Raw genomic sequence first — 19,924 nt, forward strand, 5'->3', positions numbered from 1 at the left:
TAAACAACTCAGCGAAACCGAAAGTAAAAACTGCCGTTCCTTCTGAGTCGACAGCTCGGTGCTCTGCAGCGTTTTCAGGTAAAACTCGAACAAAATGCTTATTATTGTTCTGAACACTTCATCCGAGGTATCTGCAGGCTTTTACGCACAGGATATTTACGCACAAGATCGTTTGGTTTGCGCGTCTTTCTACAGTGCGCCATATAGGCCGGAATGGCGCAGTTCTTCCTCTTATATTCAAAACAAACCATTATTTAACGTTTGGACACTTCAACGACAGCGTAAAACGTAATTTTGAGTTATCTGTTCATTGATTATGGAGATAAATAATTAAATCAGCTTTCACGCAGTTTGTTTTTTTAAATTTATTATTATTTGTGTTGTTGTTTTAATATATGAATAGTTGTTGGCATAACTGTGATAAAACACACATAAAATATAAGTGAGGTCATTCTTATTAGTCCAGAACGTTGTGTGTGAACTATGGAATCAGTTTTACCGAATGTTTACATTATTGCAAGCCTCATTTCCGTGTTTATGATATAAATGCGTTGGTGGCCAGCTTAAGGGCAAAAAACACATAAGTACAGAGAATAAAATGATAGAAAACGGGAAACGAGAAAAAAAGGTAGATACTCTCAGAATGTATAAATAAAAGTGGCTCCGGTACTAAAGCAGTGTAAAATAAGGGTATTGCTGCACATTAAAAACGTAGAAACCTTTATATGTGAACCCAGCAGCTACTCGAGCGCTGATTCGCTGCCGCCCCTGTCAATCAAACCTCTGAGCCAATCAGAGTCAGAGCTCAAGCCCCGCCGCCTGTTTCACAGTAATCAACATCAAAGCAATTTAAAACATTTAGGAAATAAGAAAACGTTCTGATGTTTACAAGGCAATTTACAGGAAAATTTAGTTTAAATTCTCTGATAATAGATTATTGTTTGGAATCTCGTTTGTTCATGTCACTGAAAGTTAAGAAATATTAATATTTAGTATATATTAATAAATGAGGAAAAAAGCATTTATATGTTTACATAGTCATGTCAGTGTCTTTTTGCAATATTAGTGATTAATAATAAAATAAATTATATAATAGAAATAATTTTGAAAAATGTAATATAAATAAACGTATCATTATTCAAATTATTATTATATAAATAATAAAAATAATAAACTTTTTGAAAAAAATTATTAAAAACCTTTTTTTTTTTTTTTATTTTCGTCATGGATTAGCACAATTTAGAAGATAGTCCACCACAAAATAATTGGATAAATGAAAGAATATAAATCATCCATAACTTAAAATAATGTAAATGTTTAAATAAAGAACAAACTAAGCAAATATTTAATCAGTGGAAAAGAAGGAATGATTAAAATCAGTCTTTTTCAGGAGGAAACCTCAGGTTTTCTCTGGATTAAACAGACCAGACTTGAGGGATTATTTATGTTCTATTTATGGATATTTCTTTGTGGATTGTTATAATAAGATGAATTTACTTAGAGTTTGTTCTTTGTTATGAGCAGCAGAAGCAAATATGGCCTCCAGGAAACGACCCAGGTCCGAGTCTTCAGAGGACTCCAGTGATCCTTCAACCAGGTGAGCAGCTGACAAAACCTACAGGGACCGGGAAAAGGTCTGAGGGGGTCTGAGGGGGTCTGAGGGGGTCTGAGGGGGTCTGAGGAAGTCTGAGGGGGTCTGAGGGGGTCTGAGGAAGTCTGAGGGGGTCTGAGGGGGTCCGAGGAAGTCTGAGGGGGTCTGAGGGGGTCTGAGGAAATCTGAGGGGGTCTGAGGGGGTCTGAGGGGGTCCGAGGAAGTCTGAGGGGGTCTGAGGGGGTCTGAGGAAGTCTGAGGGGGTCTGAGGAGGTTTGAGGGTGTCTGGCGAGTTCTGAGGAAGTCTGAGGGGATCTGAAGAAGTCTGAGGGGGTCTGAGGAAGTCTGGTGGTCTGAGGTGGGTGAAGCTGGTCTGTGATGGTCTAAATTGGTCTGTATTGGTTTGCAGTAGTTTTAGGTGATCCATGTGTAGCTGAGGTTGGCTGAAGCAGTCTGAGGTGATCTGAAGTGAACTGAGGACTCGGGTGGTCTGAAAGGACTGAAGTTGGTCTGAAGTGGGCTGAGGTGGTCTCTGTTGGTTTGTGGAATTGGTCTGTGTGTTCTGAAGTTAGCCTCTCCTTGGTGTTCTGGTGCTCTGTGTTCTAACTTTAGTGCTGCGTTCACACCGGACGCGTCGCAAGCTTCGTGGGCCTAAAGTCTATGGTGGACGAGCGTCATGGAGCGGCGGGGGGGGGGGCTTCAGGAGCGTCAGGAGTGTCGACTTTTCAAGCTTTTCGAGCTTTTCAAGCTTCTGACGCCCACAACGCACGTCCCCGGTGTCAGGGGCTTCGTGAGCGTCGCTTGAGAGGTGTGAGAGTTCGGAAAACTGAACTTTCGACACGCTGCTGCTGGGCGTCAACCAATCAGAGACGATCCCCCCGGTGCTACGTCACTACGTTTCACGAGCACCAATGCGGGCCAGCAGGTCGTCAAACTGGGCCCGAGAGAGACGAAAGTAGCCCTGGGAGCGACCCACATCCTCACGCAGCTCCTGGAGCAAATGGTGAAACTCCCCAAGTTCAGAACGCCTCTGAATAATGGGATGAACCCAGAGACAACGCCCATGTGCCCGACGACGACGCTGTCTGGCTTTATTTAACAAATAAAGCCAAGCCACTCTGTCAATGCGATCCGCCATAGCTGGAAACAGAAATCAGCCTCCCGCGCGCCAATAAACTGACACGCGTCGTGAGCTTTGTGGCCACCTGGTGTCAAGCGTCCTGCTTGAAGCGTCACAAGCGTCAGCTTCGAGGCGTCCGGTGTGAACGCAGCACAAGTTTTCATTCACAGCACTGCAGAAGCGTTTTTTTTTTAAACATGTGTCTCATGTTCTTAGTTCACAGACCAGTTCAGATCCCGACCGGATGTCAGTGAAGAGCGACTGGTCTAAGATGGATCCGCCCACGTTTAGCATCGATGGGTAACTGCAAAGCTTTTCAACTTTTTTTTTTTAACTGCCAGATCACTGATGTTTTTCATTTGTTCCTTGGTCCTACTTTTACAATTTTAAGCATTACTTATTTTAACTGAATTCACATTTAACTGACATGAAGTTACTGAATTGTCTTCACCATTCTTAAAAGTTGTTTTTTTTTCCAATGTGTGCAAACAAACTTCTTTTAAATGTTAAAAGATCACCTCAACAAATAAGCACAAACAACAAAATGGCTTAATCCAAGAAAAAAAAACAACGTCTTTTTAAACACGTGTCTCTTGTTCTTAGCTCACAGACCAGCTCAGGTCCCGACCACATGTCAGTGAAGAGCGACTGGTCTAAGATGGATCCGCCCACGTTCAGTATCGATGGGTAACTGTGAAACTTTTCACATTTAATTTAACTGTATGATCACTCTTTTTTTTTTTTTTCATTTGGAGCAGACGAGGAGAGGTTGGGGGGCACGACTGGTGTGTGTGTGTTTTTGTTTGTTTGTTTGTGTGTGTGTGTGTGTGTGTGTGTGTGTGTGTGTGTGTGTGTGTGTGTGTGTGTGTGTGTGTGTGTGTGTGTGTGTGTATGTGATGTGTGTGTGTTCTGAAGTTAGCCTCTCCTTGGTGTTCTCCTGCTCTGTGATTGAACAGTTTTCATTCACAATACTTTGAAAAAAAAACAAAAAACAAGAAAAAAAAAAAAAAGAAGCTTTGGACATTTAGTTTTGTCAATACAAATCTGAGGTGACAAAATGGCTTTGATCCAGGAAAACCTTTTAAACATGTGTTTCTTGTTCTTAGTTCACAGACCAGTTCAGGTCCCGAGCACATGTCGCTGAGGAGCGACTGGTCTAAGATGGATCCGCCCACGTTTGGCATCGATGGGTAACTGCAAAGCTTTTTCATTTTTTTTTTAACTGTTAGATCTCTGATGTTTTTCATTTGTTCCTTGATCCTACTTTACAATTTTAAGCATTACTTATTTTAACTGAATTCACATTTAACTGACATGAAGTTACTGAATTGTCTTCGCCATTCTTAAAAGTTGTTTTTTTTTTCCAATGTGTGCAAGCAAACTTCTTTTAAATGCTAAAAGATCACCTCAACAAATAAGCACAAACAACAAAACTTAAACACGTGTCTCTTGTTCTTAGTTCACAGAGTACTTCAGGCCCCAAGCGGATGTCAACGAGGAGCAACTGGTCAAAGATGGATCCGCCCACGTTTGGCATCGTTGGGGAACTGTAAAACTTTACAATTTTAACTGTACAATCACTGATGTTTTTCATTTGTTCCTTTTCCAACTTCTGGTTTTCTTGGTCCTACTTTACAGTTTTGAGCATTACTTATTATAACTGAATTGACATTTAAGTGACATGAGGGTGTTGAATTATCTTCATCATACGTAAGTGTTTTTTTTTTCCATGAGTGCAAACAAACTTCTTTTAAATGCTAATGCTAAAAGATCCCATACCAAAAAAAATAACCTCTTTCCACCTGTCTAAATTGTTCTCTTTGAAAATGACCAGAACAAAGAAGACATGTGAACCATGTTTATTCATGTTTATTCTGTTTAAAGTAATTGAACACTGAAGTTCTTCTCATGTAGTACTGTTATTCTTTGTGTCCTGACAGACCTTTGAATGATGAGCCTCGTAGAAAGAAATTCAGAACAACAATGGAAAAAGAGAAACATGCAGAAAAAGTTGAAGGTAAGATAAAAAGCTTAATTCCAACTAAAAGAGAATTGTTCCTTGTTCCACGAGTGTTGTGTATCTCATTGGAGCTACCAGCAGCAGTTAAACATGTTTCACAAATTTACCCTCATGGTGTGACTTAAATGCTAATGCTAACTTCATTAGTAGTACAGCAGCTAGCATACATCACTGATCTTTTGGGTATGAGTGTAGCAACCATCTGTTATTCAGTTGGGATGCACACTGGACAAGTTGCGAACAACAGTTCTCATCTCATAAGAAATGGGTATTTTGACATTTTTCACTGTTGCCCACAGGTTGGCACCGTTACATCAGATAAAACAGACAAAACAAAGAATGTAAATATTCCACATACTAGTGAAGATTGGACCAAATATTAAGAAAGCAAGTGCTGTGTTCAAATGGACTCACTGCAAACCAGTCACAAGACGGCAGTTGAAGTTAATGTTTTTAATTTTGTTTTGGTCATGGTGTCAGTCACATGACCTGTGGTTGCAAGAGGGTTCAATATTACTATTGGACAACATTAGACATTTGACCTGAGTTGCAGATTTCCAACAAGAGAACTGTTGTTTACAATCTGTCCAATAGGGATTTGACTGTTTCTGTAAGAACAGTCATAATGTAATATTGAGCTCTGCAACTGAACAGAATGCAGCAGCAGCGGTTTTAAACCACTTTCAGGACGCACTCCGAAAACTTTGAAATTGTTGGTATTAAGAGGTTTTTAATAACTTTACACCAAGTTCAGATCAGATTGAACAGGATGTTGCCCCTTGATTAAAGTTTTTGGAGCCATTCCCTGGTGGATGCTTTGATATTGACAGTGTCTGATACTTTAGGGTTGGCTTCAGTTTTGGAGGCAGGTCGTTACAACCATCTTTCTTTATGCTGTCTATGATTTGGCACTAATAAACTCTGAAGATAGGGTAGTGTGCTGGTACCTTTGGTAGCTTTGATGCTGGGATGGAGAGTGACAACATTACCGTATTTTCCGCACTATAAGGCCCACCTAAAAGCCTCTAATTTTCTCCAAAACCAACAGTGCGTCTTATAATCTGGTGCGCCTTTTTTGCGGGAAATACGGTAATAAAGACCACACGGTTGTCAGTTCGTGTTGTTTGACTACAGTTCCCATAATTCTTTGTGGCCTGACCACATGAGCAAACAAGCTCTGTTGGCTTGTAGCTAAGCTAGTCGACTCAAACAAAACAGCAAACATGAAGCTTCAGGCACATTATCCAACTCTAGCCTGTCAGTCACCACAATCACACAATTTGTCCTCCAGTCTCCCAGCCGGGGAGTACGGTGCGCGGCTGCACAGCCCAGCCAGCAGAAACTCCTTCACGAGCAGCCACCCGACGTCGAGAGCGGCCGCCCGGCAGCTCGGCAGCCCGCCCGTCGCGACGTGGGGAGCTGCCGGTCGGCCGGCAGCCCGTCAGTCCGCCTGCTGCAAAGCGGGGAGCCGGCCGGCTGCGGCTGAGCTGTCAGTGGGGGACTTCACTCAGGAGTCTAGCCGGGTTCAGCAGCTGGCTGGACCCGGTGATTAAGTGGGTTAGACCAGTCGTGGCCGCCCACTGCGCTGCATGTCCATGAAGAGGAGCGTTGTCAGTCAAACTCACTTTGATATGTCGCTTTACTAACTATTGAACATATTTCAACCGAGAATGTAACCACCTAGATCGCTGATGTGTATTTCGCTCATACAGAAAGTGGATTAATTTTTTTTCTTCCCTTTTATATTTCAATGGATACAATAGCAATGTTAGCAGAATGTTCCTGTTCAGCTGTGTGGCTGCACACATCTTTAAAGTTACCTTTAGTGTGGACAGGGCAATAATAGTAAAACTGGCTATTATCTGAGCGTCTAAATAAAAGAAACAATAGTATATACATTGTTTAATGTGAGGGGGGCATGGCCAGGTGACTTTCATTGAAATGTATTAGTTTAAAAAGAGGGGCGTGGGACACGAAAAAACTGTAAAACGCTGCTCTTGGACACGATTCAATAGATTATTTTACGTGACTCACAGCACGAACTGCCGTGAGACTGGGTTGTCTATTCTATGCGCCTTATAATGTGATGCGACGTACATATGAAAAAAGTTTTGAAAAAAGCCATTCATTGACGGTACGCCTAATAATACAGTGAGCCTTATAGTGCGGGAAATATAGTAGTGTCACTAGCGTCACTCCCATGATGGGCACATCAGCAATAATTCAGTTCTATCATTTTCTGATCTTGTGTTCAACTATTTCAGGTGACAGCAACCTGTCAAAAGTAAAACAACGTTTTAAAAGAACCATGCAAAAGAACAGCATGATGGTCTTTGAAGGTGATGAAGACCAAAAGAGTCCCCTGAATAGTATTTACACACAACTCCACATCACCGCTGGAGGGAGTGAAGCACCACGTGCAGAACACGAGTCCAAACAGCTTCGAGCTCAGCTAAATAAAACTAAACTCGTCAACGATGAGTTTTCAGTCAACCTCAGTGACATCTTCAAATGTTCCCCTGGTCAAGAAAAATACAGAACCGTTCTGACGAAGGGTGTCGCCGGCATTGGGAAATCCTTCAGTGTGAAGAAGTTCACTCTGGACTGGGCCACAGAGGAGGCCAACCAGGACGTTGACTTCGTGTTCAGTTTTGCTTTCCGAGAGCTGAATTTATGTTCCGGTGAGAAAAGCCTCCTTGAGCTCCTCACCGAGTTCCACCTCGATCTTCTCGGTCTGACTGCACCTGCTGATTATCTCAACACCAAGACGATAGTGATCCTGGACGGCCTGGACGAGAGCAGACTCCCCCTGGTCTTCAAGGACAATCAGGTGGTCACATCTGTCCATCAAAAGACGTCTGTGGGAAATCTGGTGGTGAATCTCATCAAGGGTCACCTTCTTCCTGATGCAAACCTCTGGATAACATCCCGTCCAACAGCAGCTGATATGATCCCTGTGGAGCATGTTGGACTGATGACAGAGATCAGAGGATTCAATGACAGTCAAATCAAAGAGTACTTTCAGAGGCAGTTTGCTCAAGATCTTGATCTGGCAACAAGAATCACGTCGCATATTCAGTCTTCAGAAAGTCTCCACTTCATGTGTCAAATCCCCATCTTCTGCTGGATTTCCGCCCTGCTTTTTCAGGAGGTTTTCGGAGATGAAGAACCAGAAATTCCCCAAACTCTGACAGAGACGATGGCACATTTTCTGTCTACCCAAACAAGACGTAAAATGAAAAAATCTGGTGGGATGCCTGTGAAGACTGAAGAAAACTTTCTGACCCTGCACAGAGAATTTCTTCTAAAGCTTGGCAAAGTTGCTTTCCAGCAGCTGCTGAAGAACAGCCTGATCTTCTACGAAAAAGACCTTGAAGACTGTGGCATCGACATGAAAGCAGCATCCGTCTGCTCTGAATTTTTCAGCACAGTTCTTGTGGAAGAAAAAATTATCTACCAGAAGAAAGTCTTCTTCTTCGTTCATCTGACCGTACAAGAGTTCTTCGCAGCTCTCTACGTCTTCGACTCTTTCTTAAACAACAATATCACAGAGTTGGAAGACTTCCTTCAAATGAAAGACAAAGAACACACTTTACTGGATCTTCTGAAGACGATTGTTGACAGAGTGTTGGGAAAGGCGTACGGCCACATGGACTTCTTCATGCGCTTCCTGCTTGGCCTCCTAGTAGAGGCCAATCGAAGAGTCCTTCGAGGTTTTCTGAAGACATCAGGTCTGAGTCAAGACACCGAGAAGAAAATCCTGACTCACCTGAAATCCATCCGAAGAAAGAAAATCTCTCCAGATGGCTGCATAAACCTTTTCCAGACCATGGTGGAGATGAGAGACCACAAAGTCAAAGATGAGATTGAGGAATACCTGAAAGTGCCGGATCGTTCAGGGAAGGAGCTGACTCCGCTGCACTGCTCTGCACTGGCCTACATGCTGCAGGTGTCAAAGAACGATCTGGAAGTGTTGGACCTGAAGAGTTACAGGACGTCCGAGGAGGGCCGGAGGAGGCTGATCCCTGCAGTGAGGAGGAGCCGAAAGGCCTTGTGAGTTTCCTCTTCCTGCCACATGACACTTTTCAGCTCTTTCCTTTATCTTTGATCTTCAGAAAGTTAAGATCAATCAGATCCAAACTTCAGTTCTTCCCAGAGTGGGGTTTGGATCCTCAGAACTATTGTCCATGTTGGTGGTAGGCATGTGTTGTATCATCACTCCAGTCGTCTCTCTTGTGAAAGTGTTTTAAAAAAGTTCCACCTTGGCGGTTGTTTTCAATGGCAACGACTGGCGTTGTCACATTTGCTGAGGAATCTTGTTTCAATTTGACGACTGCTTTTAAAGGAATACTCCGAAGATTTTGGACCCAAACCCTATACCGATCATTTACACAGTGAGATAAGCTCATAAATACCTTTTTTGTGTCGTTCATCCAGCCGCTGGCTCCCAGCTGTTAGCATCATAGTTAGCTTAGCTCAACTGCGGTAGGTGAAGAGGAGACATAGCTGGACTGACAAAAGTGGACAAAATACTCCTTCCAGTGGTCCAGATGATGGCGTATTAGCACGTGAAGTAAATCCGAATGGTTATAAAACATTTTAAAAGACGTGTTTTCTTTTCAATCCGTTAAAATAACGTTTAGATACACACAGATGTGCACAAGCATAGAGCGCTGCGGAAGGATATACCGGCGCACAGCGGCTGAGTCTATGCTTCTACTGCTGTGCTCCGGTATATCCTTCCACGGAGCACTGTGCATGCGCAGGTCTGTGTGGATCAAAACATTATTTTAATGGATTAAAAAGAAAACACGTCTTTTAAAATGTTTTATAACCATTCGGATTTACTTCACGTGCTAATACGCCATCTCCTGGACCACTGGAAGGAGTATTTTGTCCACTTTCGTCAGTCTGGCTCTGTCTCCTCTTCATCTCCCGCAGTTAAGCTAAGCTAACTACGATGCTAACAGCTGAGAGCCAGCGGCTGGACGAACGGACACAAAAAAGGTATTTATGAGCTTATCTCACTTTGTAAATGATAGGGATAGGGCGTGGGTCCAAAATCTTCGGGGTATTCTTTTAGGAAGCTTGGTAATATTTTTTTCTTGGCAATATTCTTTCAATACTGGAAGAATCTGCAACATAGTGTTTTCATGAAGTCATCCTATTGTCACCACATTAATCTCAAGTATATTTATCAGAAGAACTTCTGTTGTATTTTCGCAAGAAAACAGCTGTAGCAGAAATAAAAACATTTTAAATAAGGAGATCTATAAAGTGACCATCAGGGGAACAGGTTTCAATAATATCCTTGGAATGTTTTTTTTTTTATTTCTTGTTATAACCCATAACATCTGCCATCCGTCTGTAGACTAGCAAGCTGTGGAGTGACCGCTCAGTGGGTGGAACATCTGGCCTTTGGACTCAGGTTTCCCCACTCTCCTCTGCGAGATCTGGACCTGAGCAACAACGACCTGAGAGACTCAGGAGTGCAGGAGTTGTGTAAAGGCCTGGAGAGTCAATACTGCAGACTGGAAAGGCTCAGGTAAACATCTGTTAATGCAACAACAGCAAACCAACCCAACATTTTGACACAGCTAGCCTTTTGGACAGATCCATAACAAATTAAACTTTGCTGTCTTTCCTCAGCTTGTCGGGCTGCATGGTGACTAAAGAAGGCTGTGGTCACCTGGTGTCGGCTCTGCGCTCCAACCCGACCCATCTGAAAGTTCTGGACCTGAGCTACAACAATCCAGAAGAGTCAGGAATAAATCAGCTTCAAGAAATCAAGAATGATCCAGAGTTAAAGCTGAGGTGAGCTCATAAAACCGAGCTACCATCACACTGAAAACCTTGAGGAAAATACACTCTGGTCATATCTGCCAAACGTTACATCAAACTATTTTCTATCTACAGGTATGACCACGGATCGATTGAATGGATCAAGCCAGGGTTCAAAAAATGTGGGTAGTGTGATTAAGGGATTTTGTCCTCTCTTGCAAGAGATGTTGATACGTGATCATCACCAGGTTGTTTCAGATTTCAGTCTGAAGGAGACCACGAACTGTCCATCTTTCATCCTTAACTCCTTAAACACGTGAAGTAAATCTGAGTGTCATCTGCATCGGTGTTTGCCTTTGTGTTGTTAGATCTAGAAACACTGCGGTAGTTTTCCGTCGGTCATTGACTGGACGATGTTTTCTGACCTGCAGACGCCTGTGACGTGACTCTGGATCCCAACACGGTGAGCAAGAACCTGCTGCTGTCTGAGGGGAACAGAAGAGTGAGCTGGGCGGTCGAGCAGCAGACGAAAGCAGAACGTCAGAGGCCTGAAGTCTGCCTGAGCCAGCAGAGCCTGAAGGAGCGCTGCTACCTGGAGGTGGACTTACTGGAGTCCTGCAGTGTGATTTTGGCATACAGGAGCGTCATGGAGAAAAGAGGTGAACGTGAGCTGGTTATTGATGACGAATCGTGGTGGTTCACCGTCGATGATGGACGTGGTTATGTTCAGCATGGGAAAAACAAGGTCGAAGTAGAATCCCACAACTGGCGCTCCAGACGCCTCGGAGTGTATCTGGACCGGGAAGCTGGTGTTCTGTCCTTCTACAGAGTTTCCTCTGACAGTCTCACCTGCCTCCGCACCTTCACAGAGACGTTCAGGGACGCCCTCCAACCTGCCGTCCAACTTCACCCGCACTCCTCCATCACCTTCATTTCACCAGTGTGAGCATGTTCTGTCCAGAACAGTGTTTTCATCTCTATTTCATTTTTCCCCAAAGTGGAGATCATGTTCCACCTTGTGATGTTACTCTTTGAAAGAATCATTAAAAACCCAGCTCACAACTTTACCTAAGGCTGGGCCAGCATTTCCCAGTCCTGGTCAGCAACAGCTGAGTGATTCTGGTCAGTCAGATGTTACCGACAGAGAGAGTTGACACACCCTCTGTAATGTCCTTTGTTGTGTTAATTAAGACGCATTTATGAAGCTTACGGTTGCCGTTTATGGACATTCACCTGTTCGCACTGACTAGACCAGGGGTCGGCAACCCGTGGCACGCCTGGCATTGACACTAGGCACGTGTACATGCGCCCCATATATAATGGCTGATAGGGGGAACGGATGTGTCATAAACGCCCGAATGGATCTGTTTCACTCGGAGCGAACTGTATTTCGGAGCCGATTGTACGAAGTGGTGTACACCGATCGATAATCCGCTCCGTGTCTCACATAAACGCCGCCTGACAGCAGAGCGGAAAAAGACGGAGGATTATATGTTCCGCATGCGTTCCCTCGTACGTAGTGACGTGATGAAGTATGCAGTAAACAGAAAGCAGGACAGTCAAGCAGAAGAACACGATGGTGAGTTGAAAAACACTTTTTTTAATAAAAACCCAGAGAGAAAAAACACCGGCGAGGCGAGATGGAAGCATATCGCGCAAAAGCGAGTTGTTCAAAGAGCTCCGTAGCAGAATACGAGCATCGCCCGACTGGTGTTATGGATTAACTGGTTCCCGTGTTAACGAGTGACGGCAGAATTCTGTGTAAATGCATGTTAACAACAGCAGTTGTTAAAGTGAGACTCACAAAAGAGTTTAAACTTATAAATTCACTGTAACTGTCAATAACCGACGCTCGCCAGAACGACTACAAGGCTCAGCCATCTATGGGTCACAAGCTAACACGGGCACCAGTCAATTCGAAACATCGAAGCAGCAGGCGGAGCACAAAGCACAAAGTTTATGAAAGCACTTTTTGGAGTTAATAACAGAAAAAAATCTTTGAAGATATGATTGTATGTGCTTTATCTGAATGGAATACATTTCCAGGTATGTTGGAAATATTTTTGTATTTTGTGTTAACTTGCGTTTTAGTTGATAATGCACACACATTGATGAGAAAATTTTAAACTGGCACTCCATGACAAAAAGGTTGCCGACCCCTGGACTAGACCGTCTTGAACAATATATCCCAGCATGCATTGCCACTAGGGGTGCAACGGTACAGATAACCCACGGTACGGTCCGTGCCTCGGTTTTTCCGCCACGGTTTCGGTTCGGTACGGTACACATTTTGTACATAAAGAGAACAACTTTTTCTCCCTAAAATATCCCTTTATTTTGCTTGTCAGCAGAAACTTTATTTCACAGTAAACATTAACAAACAACATTATCACTGTTGTACTTTATAATATCATGCATGCTTCTCTCATGATAACATATTCTGAACAGAGCATTTTCAAATAATAAATATCCTCTTATTGCCTGACTGCTTGTATACATTACACAGCAGTATGACCCGAAGTTGACCCACACCGGAGATTTAAATTAAGCTGGTGCCTCCTCAGTTATGTCTCTCGACTCTTAGGCACACTCAGTGTTGCCAGATTTGTTCAGTAAAATACGCAATAAAGTCGATGTGTTTGGAGCCGCTGAGATGATAGGGGCATGCTTCAAGTCTCAGCTGGGTTTGGGAGCAGAAAAGCCCAAAACAGATCTTTTGTAACAAGCAAAAAAAAAAAAAAAGATCTCACAACTTTTGACTGCCAACATTGACAAGTGACTTTTCAAAATAAGAAGCTGATATTTAGCGGACCTGGCAACTATTGCTGCACTTTGACCCGGCTACAGTTAGCAGCAGCACAGCAGCGGTTGGACATTAGTGTGTTTTTTTATCCGTCCGGACAGGCACATACACAAATGACGGGCTTTAAAGCAGCTGTGTAAAATGAATCACAAAACCGAAAAACCACAGTCCATTTGGGCGTATTGTCCCGTGCCTCGCGGACCGAAGGGTGACTACGGTGAGTGATGAGGGCCACATGGTCATACTTTGCAATTATAATACAACACCCTCTTGATTTTGAGGGGAGTCTTTGTGTGTATCTCAAATTTAAATGAGTCAGCATTCAATCCAGTCATGTCAATATGAAATTAAAAGTTAAAATATCACAATGTAGGTCGGACGATTTTGACTTCATCCTGTGGCGCTGACAGATGCACCGGTGTGTCCTTGTCGCATGACCGCTTAAACAGGAAGTAGCACAATGCACAGTGCCATCAGATTTGCCGTTCTAATCATGCCGAAAATGCGGACTTCAAACTACAAACCATTTGTCAAACGATGTTTGTTGGCCAAAGAAATGTGGAGATATGAGGAAAAATGCGTGCGCATTTTTCTGCGACAAGTTCTCATGCGTTCAATGCATGGTCCGTGCATGAAGCCCAGTGAGGAGTGCTTCTTGAAAGAGGTAAAACTGTTGTGAAGAAAAATCTAAACCCGACAGTGTATTTTTCCTATTGGTTGAGAAGAAACTGCCCATCCTCCAGTCAAACTTTTACAAAACAGCTTCCAGGCAGAAGAGAAACTGAGCCTGGACTCAATCAATGCAAAAGAGAGTCAGAAAGTGAAAGTAGGTTTCGAGATCTGAGAGGATCACTGTTGTTACCGTGATGTGACTCTGTAGTTAATGTGTAGGGACTGAGATTAGAGGGCAGTGTCTTGTCCTGACACTGTATTTGTGACTCACACTTTTTAGATAGTTGCACCAAATCACCTGCGGCCCAGCTTCCATTTCACTGTAAATATCTTTATATAACTGTTTTGTGTGATCTATCTGTACACACGTTTTTGAAATAGTTTGGATTTGCTATACAGGTGATAACAATGATTAAATAAACATGTTCGTGATTTTCATATTGAAAAAAAAAAACGGTACTTTTTTCCATCCAAACTTGAAGTTTTTAGTGGTTTTAGATCCACCATGTTAAGACAGTAGGTTAAATCGGAAATATTTCAGTCATATTTGTTAGGTTGTCCTAAAGAAAACCATCCCAAAAAGCTAACGTTTATGATTTTTTTAATTTGAAATATAAAGGCAAAACAAAGACCCTTTTGTTTTTGACTGAAAACCCAATTTTCAAATTAAGTTTTCAAATTTACAATTTTTTTTATGTTGTAAAATGAAGCACCTTTTTCAAGTATTATTTCAAGCAATTTCCTATAAATTGAACTCTCCCCCAAAAAAAGAACATGCTTATATGCCATGATAGATGTCACCTCGATCTAATCTAGAACAGTTACATTCAATCATACTGTGAATCTGTTTCGTTAGGTTTTGTTCATGATTACTGAAAATATGAATTCAGAAGCGGGACGCTCATCACTTTCTTTATTAAAGGTCATGAGGTTTTTGTGGCTTCATCAGAGCATTAAAGACTGTAGACATTATAGTATATGACAAGTTTGAAAGAAATGTACATTCACTATTATGGAATTCTGAAATTGATTTTTGTGTGTGAATTTGATCATTGAAGATTTTTTTTTTGTGTGTTTAACTCATGATACAGTGTTGTGCTGACTGCTGTGTGTGTTGGTTTTTCCTGCATTGGTTTGGCTCATTTCTTGAAACTGAAATACATTTTCAAAACTCCAAGATCTTTTGGCAAAACAGTCTTACAGTTCAGCTCAACAGCACAGTTCACCTGCTAAAGCTCATCTCTCTCCCAAAACTGTTCTCTCATGTTTCAAAGTGGCATTTCTTTTCCATATAAACAGTCAGTTTCACCAAAATGTAAAGATCCTTCTGAACAGCTCTGACAGACCGGATGTTCTCAGTTCTCTTGGTCTCTTGTCAAAAACAGCCTGGACGGTTGAGCAGAACCACATGGTTCACCTTCAGAGATCACATCTCTTTAAAACTGTTCACTCAGGTGTCACAACTACTCTTCTCTTTCAAACAAATGGCCAGTGCCCTCAAAATGCTTCGTCCCTTTAGGCATTGTGTGGCTCTGGCAGAATGTTTAGATGTTTGGTCTTTAAAGCAGAGGAACACTGAAATATCCCTCCTCTGTCTTTCTGTCTGAGCCCAGTCTTTCATTCACAATGGTTCCTGTGATGGTTTTTTTTTTGGGTTGTTTAGCTATCACAATACATACTGTATGAGAAAATGAAGAAAAAAAGCATTTTCACACATTCAAACATTGCTCCCATACTTCCAAGGAAACTGTTACAATTTTTATTCACACACAAAGTAACTTCCATCCATCAGAGCTCAATATACTGTAAAATAAACACAAAGAAACAAAAAAAAGGAAAATTTTATGAAGCCCACAGTGCCGTAAATGAAGCTAGAGTTACACAGCTCACTTCTTCACTGGTCTCCCTCCTCACCCTCCTCACCCTCACACTAACAGATGCATGTCTGGTATTCATGGTATTGCATTTTGTTCTCGGCTAATTTTGACAGTTGAACAGATGATTTAGCAGGTGGTGACTGAAACAATGCTAACATGTTTTAGAGAAAAACAACTCTTCGACTGAGAATCAATTACTTTAGATCAACATGATATATTAACTTGGAAATTGAGCTGAATCTAGCCTGACTGTGCTGAATCACTAGCAAAGACGTTCTGAGACACTGAGACATGGACTAAGACATTTCGGTTGTGAGCAGTTACAGAGTATTTTGGAGGTTTGTCCGTGTTGAGAATGGAATGTCTGTTTTGAGAAATGAGCCGAACCAATGGAGGAAAACAGGAATATGATGTGATCGTCCTTCAGACTTGTTCACTCCATCACTGTGTCAGACTCACTAGCAGAATGCTCCTGAGGTTGGTTACGTTGTTTTTGATCTATCCTTGCATATGATATGAAATCAGTTATTATACTTTCAGACACACATACAGATATACTGTATGTACGTATGTATGTACGCACACGTTTCTGTAGTATTGGATCAATAAAGGAATCATATAACCTGCATGATCATGAACTGTCTTGTTCTGACATCTGTTATGTTTTCCAAGAAACAGAGAGAGTTGCTGAAAAATACTGAGCGAGATGGAGAGATGCACACAGAGGAAAAAGCGCCACAAAGAGAAAGGAAGATAAAAAACTACACACACACACACACACAGTTGAGAGACCAACCGACATGAAAGGGATTGAATCATTCATTCAATGCCTTTCCTTTCAGGTCACAGGGACGTAGACTTGCAACTTGTCTCCCATTAGCCGGGACATCCTGTAAACGAATACGTTTCATGGCCATTTTGAAAACCCAGCACCACAGCGACGTCTCCGTCAGTCCCTTTTCCACTCATCATTACTCTACTCCCGCCTCCACATCGGGCAGCTCATGGCGCCCGGCCAGCCTCCCCTCAGCACCAGCATCACCCGACACTCCCTGGGACGGCTCTGGACCAACATCACCATCCGGCCAAGAAAAGACATTCCTGCCACAACAACAAAACGAACGTGTCCCTCTAAGTACAGTTCAGCCAAACCGGTGCTAACCCCATCGAAACAGGCAGAACTAGATGAAGACCTCGATAAACTGACTACTGAATTCCAGCCTTTGGCCACTGTGGAAAATGGAGGAGTTCAAAGGTTCTGCGATGCTCTCGAGCCCTCGCACAGGACTTCAAGAGCGACTCGTCTGCAACGTGCCACTTCACTGAAGAGCTTCAAATGTGCTCCTGCCGAGGTCACCGCTTGAATTTAACGCAGATAACCAGGCAAGAAATTCCCTGATAACTAATGAATTAGAGATCTTGTTTAAAAAAAGTACAAGATATCGCTGTTAGTATAAGTAACTGTGGCCGGCTGTCTGATTTCAAACACTGAGCACAAAAACTGGTTGTCATGTTGGATTAATGAAGATTTAATTACAGTTCAGGAAGGTGACAGGAATTACATTTAGCCTGTTTTTTGTACCCAATTCACCAGTTTCACTCCAATTTTTCATCGTTTTGGAGACAGTTTAGACATCTTAGGTGGTTTAAACATTTTGGCTGGCTTCACCTGCCATCCTTTATTTTCTTGTAGAAATTGTAATTTGTTTAAGGCCATTTCACCCCCCCTCCTCCACCTCATTTTGTTTTTCAAATCGAAATTGTTGTCATGTCAAGGTTTTTTTTAAAGGCATATTATCTTTTTTTTTCCCGTTATTTCCCGTTAATTTTTAACTGTCCTACTATGTTTTTGACTCCTCCCCTCAATATTTTTTCCATTACAGAAATTGTACTCAATTTTTTGTCCAGTTTACCTTTTTTTCCTCTTTTTATTGTAGTTGTAACTATTTTCCCCCAAATTTTACTTGCACCCTTACTTCAAAGTAAAGATGTTTTTTGACATCTAATCTTGTGAAAAGCTTCATGGAGCCACTGGAGCGATGCTGAAGAGCCGCATGTGGCTCCGGAGCCGTACATTCCAGACCCCTGCTTCAGGAGGTTCTCCAATATCAACATTTTATTGTGGAGTTATTTTACCTGTGAGTCGGGAGCTGAAGCGGTGACAGCCAGAACCCCGGATGTCGTCATGGAGGTGAAGGGTTATCCAGAGGAGCACCTTCCTCCTAAAAATGAAGAGTCAGGATTTAGTGTTCTTGTCTGGAAAATAAAGTTGTTTTGCATGGATGCCATCTGTCGCCTGTGTAGATTGTAAAGCCAGTTTTTCTAAAACGGAAAATTAACACTCATGATCTATCCTGAGGATTTGGCGCCTCCTTATGGGAAGTTTAAAACGAACACATAAACCAAATTAAATTTTAATCAGTGTTTCAGAATAGTCCCCCCCCCACACACACACACACACACGCACGCACATGCACACGCACACACACTAAAGTTCTTGCAGTATTGCATGATCACTGAGCTGATTGCTGAGCCTTCTAAAAATATCACAGGGACTGGGAACAATTTGCTGCGTTTCAGGGTCGTTGGACCCATGACCTTCATGGACCGATATCGGGGATGAATAATAGAAATATATATGTTCCAAGACTCTGGAGCTTAGCGCCTCCTGATGGCCACAGAGGGCATCACTACTGAGGAACAGGGCAGGAGGGCGGTCAGCATCAGCCTGAATGAGCCTGTGAGTCTGAATTCAGGGCACCGATACCCGAGTTCACCGATCCAAACTTCTCATGGCGGGAGTGCTGCAACAGTCAGGTGTCAGTACAATCAGTGAAACTGCTGGACTCGTGGGTTTTCTGTATTTTCAGAACATGAGTAACCTGACACGCCAGATGAACAGTTTCATATGTCCACCACGGAAATATTTCACAAGTCAGGATTTCAGGAACTGAATCAGGCAGGCCCATCTGCTATGCAATGTTAGAACATGAGGCCAAATGTACGAATTTTTAAAACGATGAATATCTTCGTACAGCAGCAGAATTTTTACTCTTTTATTTAATTACAAACAGGTGACCTTTGAGGATTCTGGTTCATGCCTGCTTGTCTGTTTTTTGGACTCTGCCTCGGACTTGGACTCTGTCTTGGTTCACCCTTTAGGATTTGTCGCATCAATAAACCTGTTTCTGCATCTGAATCGGCCCGGTCTGCTTTTGGTTCTCCCGTGGTGTCAAATGATTTGGTTTCATATTTGTCGTCCTATTGTCACGTTAATGTTAAACAGAGGATCTTTCAAGGAAAAAGTTGAGTATTCAGTTTCTCTGAGGACCCAAAACACAAGGAAAGTTTTTGCCTTCTAAATTGAGAACATTTTCATCTGAATGTGTCCTTAAACATGTTCTTTAAGTTCATTTTCAGGAACCAGGAAATCCTGTGTTAGATGTTAGTAAAGCGGCTTGGCCTCTGGAACTAGAGGACGACGTCGCTGTGTGTCACATGCATGAGCGCATCACTGGTCAGGGGATGGGAGGGGGAGGGGCGACGGGGTGGGCGAGGCTGTCCGAACCCCAGCTGTCACCTCGCAGACTCCCCCAGAGAAGGAAAGGCGTGGCCCCCCTGTCATGGGCGCACTTCACATACTATACCACAAACAGAAAATGGAAAACTATGTGTGAAAATGACTCTCTGAAGTACAGATTACTCCTGAGTAATCTGAGTACTACCTGGAAGCCATCGCCTCTGCCCGCCGAGATTTTACACAGGACATGAAATACTTTAAACATGGAAGGAATTACAGGCTTGGAAGAAAATATGCATGAATGCCCATGTATGCAAAAAATGGTACTTATATAGAGTAATCTGATTACTCTCTGTACTCTGTACATATTCAGTAATTGTCCTCTGTACAACTTTATACTGTTCTGATGTTTTTGCAATTTTCCAAATGAGGTTAAAGGTTCCAACCTGCATGGAAATTGGAGAATGTACATTTTTTTTTGAAAATCTGCTTCTGCTCCTGGTTCTGCTCCTGATCCGGATCCGGATCCGGATCCGGATC

General features: G+C 42.6%; 1 protein-coding gene across 4 annotated transcripts; it reads left to right on the top strand.

Moving 5' to 3' along the window:
* On the top strand, positions 1 to 16,490 carry LOC115380951 (NLR family CARD domain-containing protein 3-like). 4 transcript variants are annotated; one of them, XM_030082274.1, is made up of 12 exons: positions 1 to 78; positions 1,525 to 1,597; positions 2,928 to 3,011; positions 3,315 to 3,398; positions 3,818 to 3,901; positions 4,171 to 4,260; positions 4,652 to 4,728; positions 6,996 to 8,784; positions 10,103 to 10,276; positions 10,381 to 10,545; positions 10,648 to 10,694; positions 10,944 to 16,490. In XM_030082274.1, exons 2-12 carry the CDS (start codon positions 1,536 to 1,538, stop codon positions 11,456 to 11,458), a joined length of 3,171 nt encoding a protein of 1,056 aa, XP_029938134.1. In that variant the 5' UTR covers positions 1 to 78; positions 1,525 to 1,535; the 3' UTR covers positions 11,459 to 16,490. The 4 variants fall into 4 exon arrangements, with proteins under 4 accessions (XP_029938134.1, XP_029938161.1, XP_029938142.1 ...); XM_030082301.1 differs by lacking the exon at positions 10,648 to 10,694 and having other exon boundaries at positions 10,944 to 11,083; XM_030082282.1 differs by lacking the exons at positions 1 to 78; positions 1,525 to 1,597; positions 2,928 to 3,011; positions 3,315 to 3,398 and having other exon boundaries at positions 3,873 to 3,901; positions 4,171 to 4,421.
* The last annotated feature ends 3,434 nt before the right edge of the window (positions 16,491 to 19,924 follow it).

This window comes from Salarias fasciatus, chromosome 3 (genome assembly GCF_902148845.1).
Source record: "Salarias fasciatus chromosome 3, fSalaFa1.1, whole genome shotgun sequence".
Taxonomy (NCBI): domain Eukaryota; kingdom Metazoa; phylum Chordata; class Actinopteri; order Blenniiformes; family Blenniidae; genus Salarias; species Salarias fasciatus.

Coding starts and splice junctions, on each gene's coding strand:
- LOC115380951 (XM_030082274.1), top strand. CDS start 1,536: ATGGCCTCCAGGAAACGACCCAGGTCCGAGTCTTCAGAGGACTCCAGT. Junction 3,012..3,314: donor CCCACGTTTAGCATCGATGG/GTAACTGCAAAG, acceptor TCTTGTTCTTAG/CTCACAGACCAGCTCAGGTC. Junction 10,695..10,943: donor CAAGCCAGGGTTCAAAAAAT/GTGGGTAGTGTG, acceptor TCTGACCTGCAG/ACGCCTGTGACGTGACTCTG.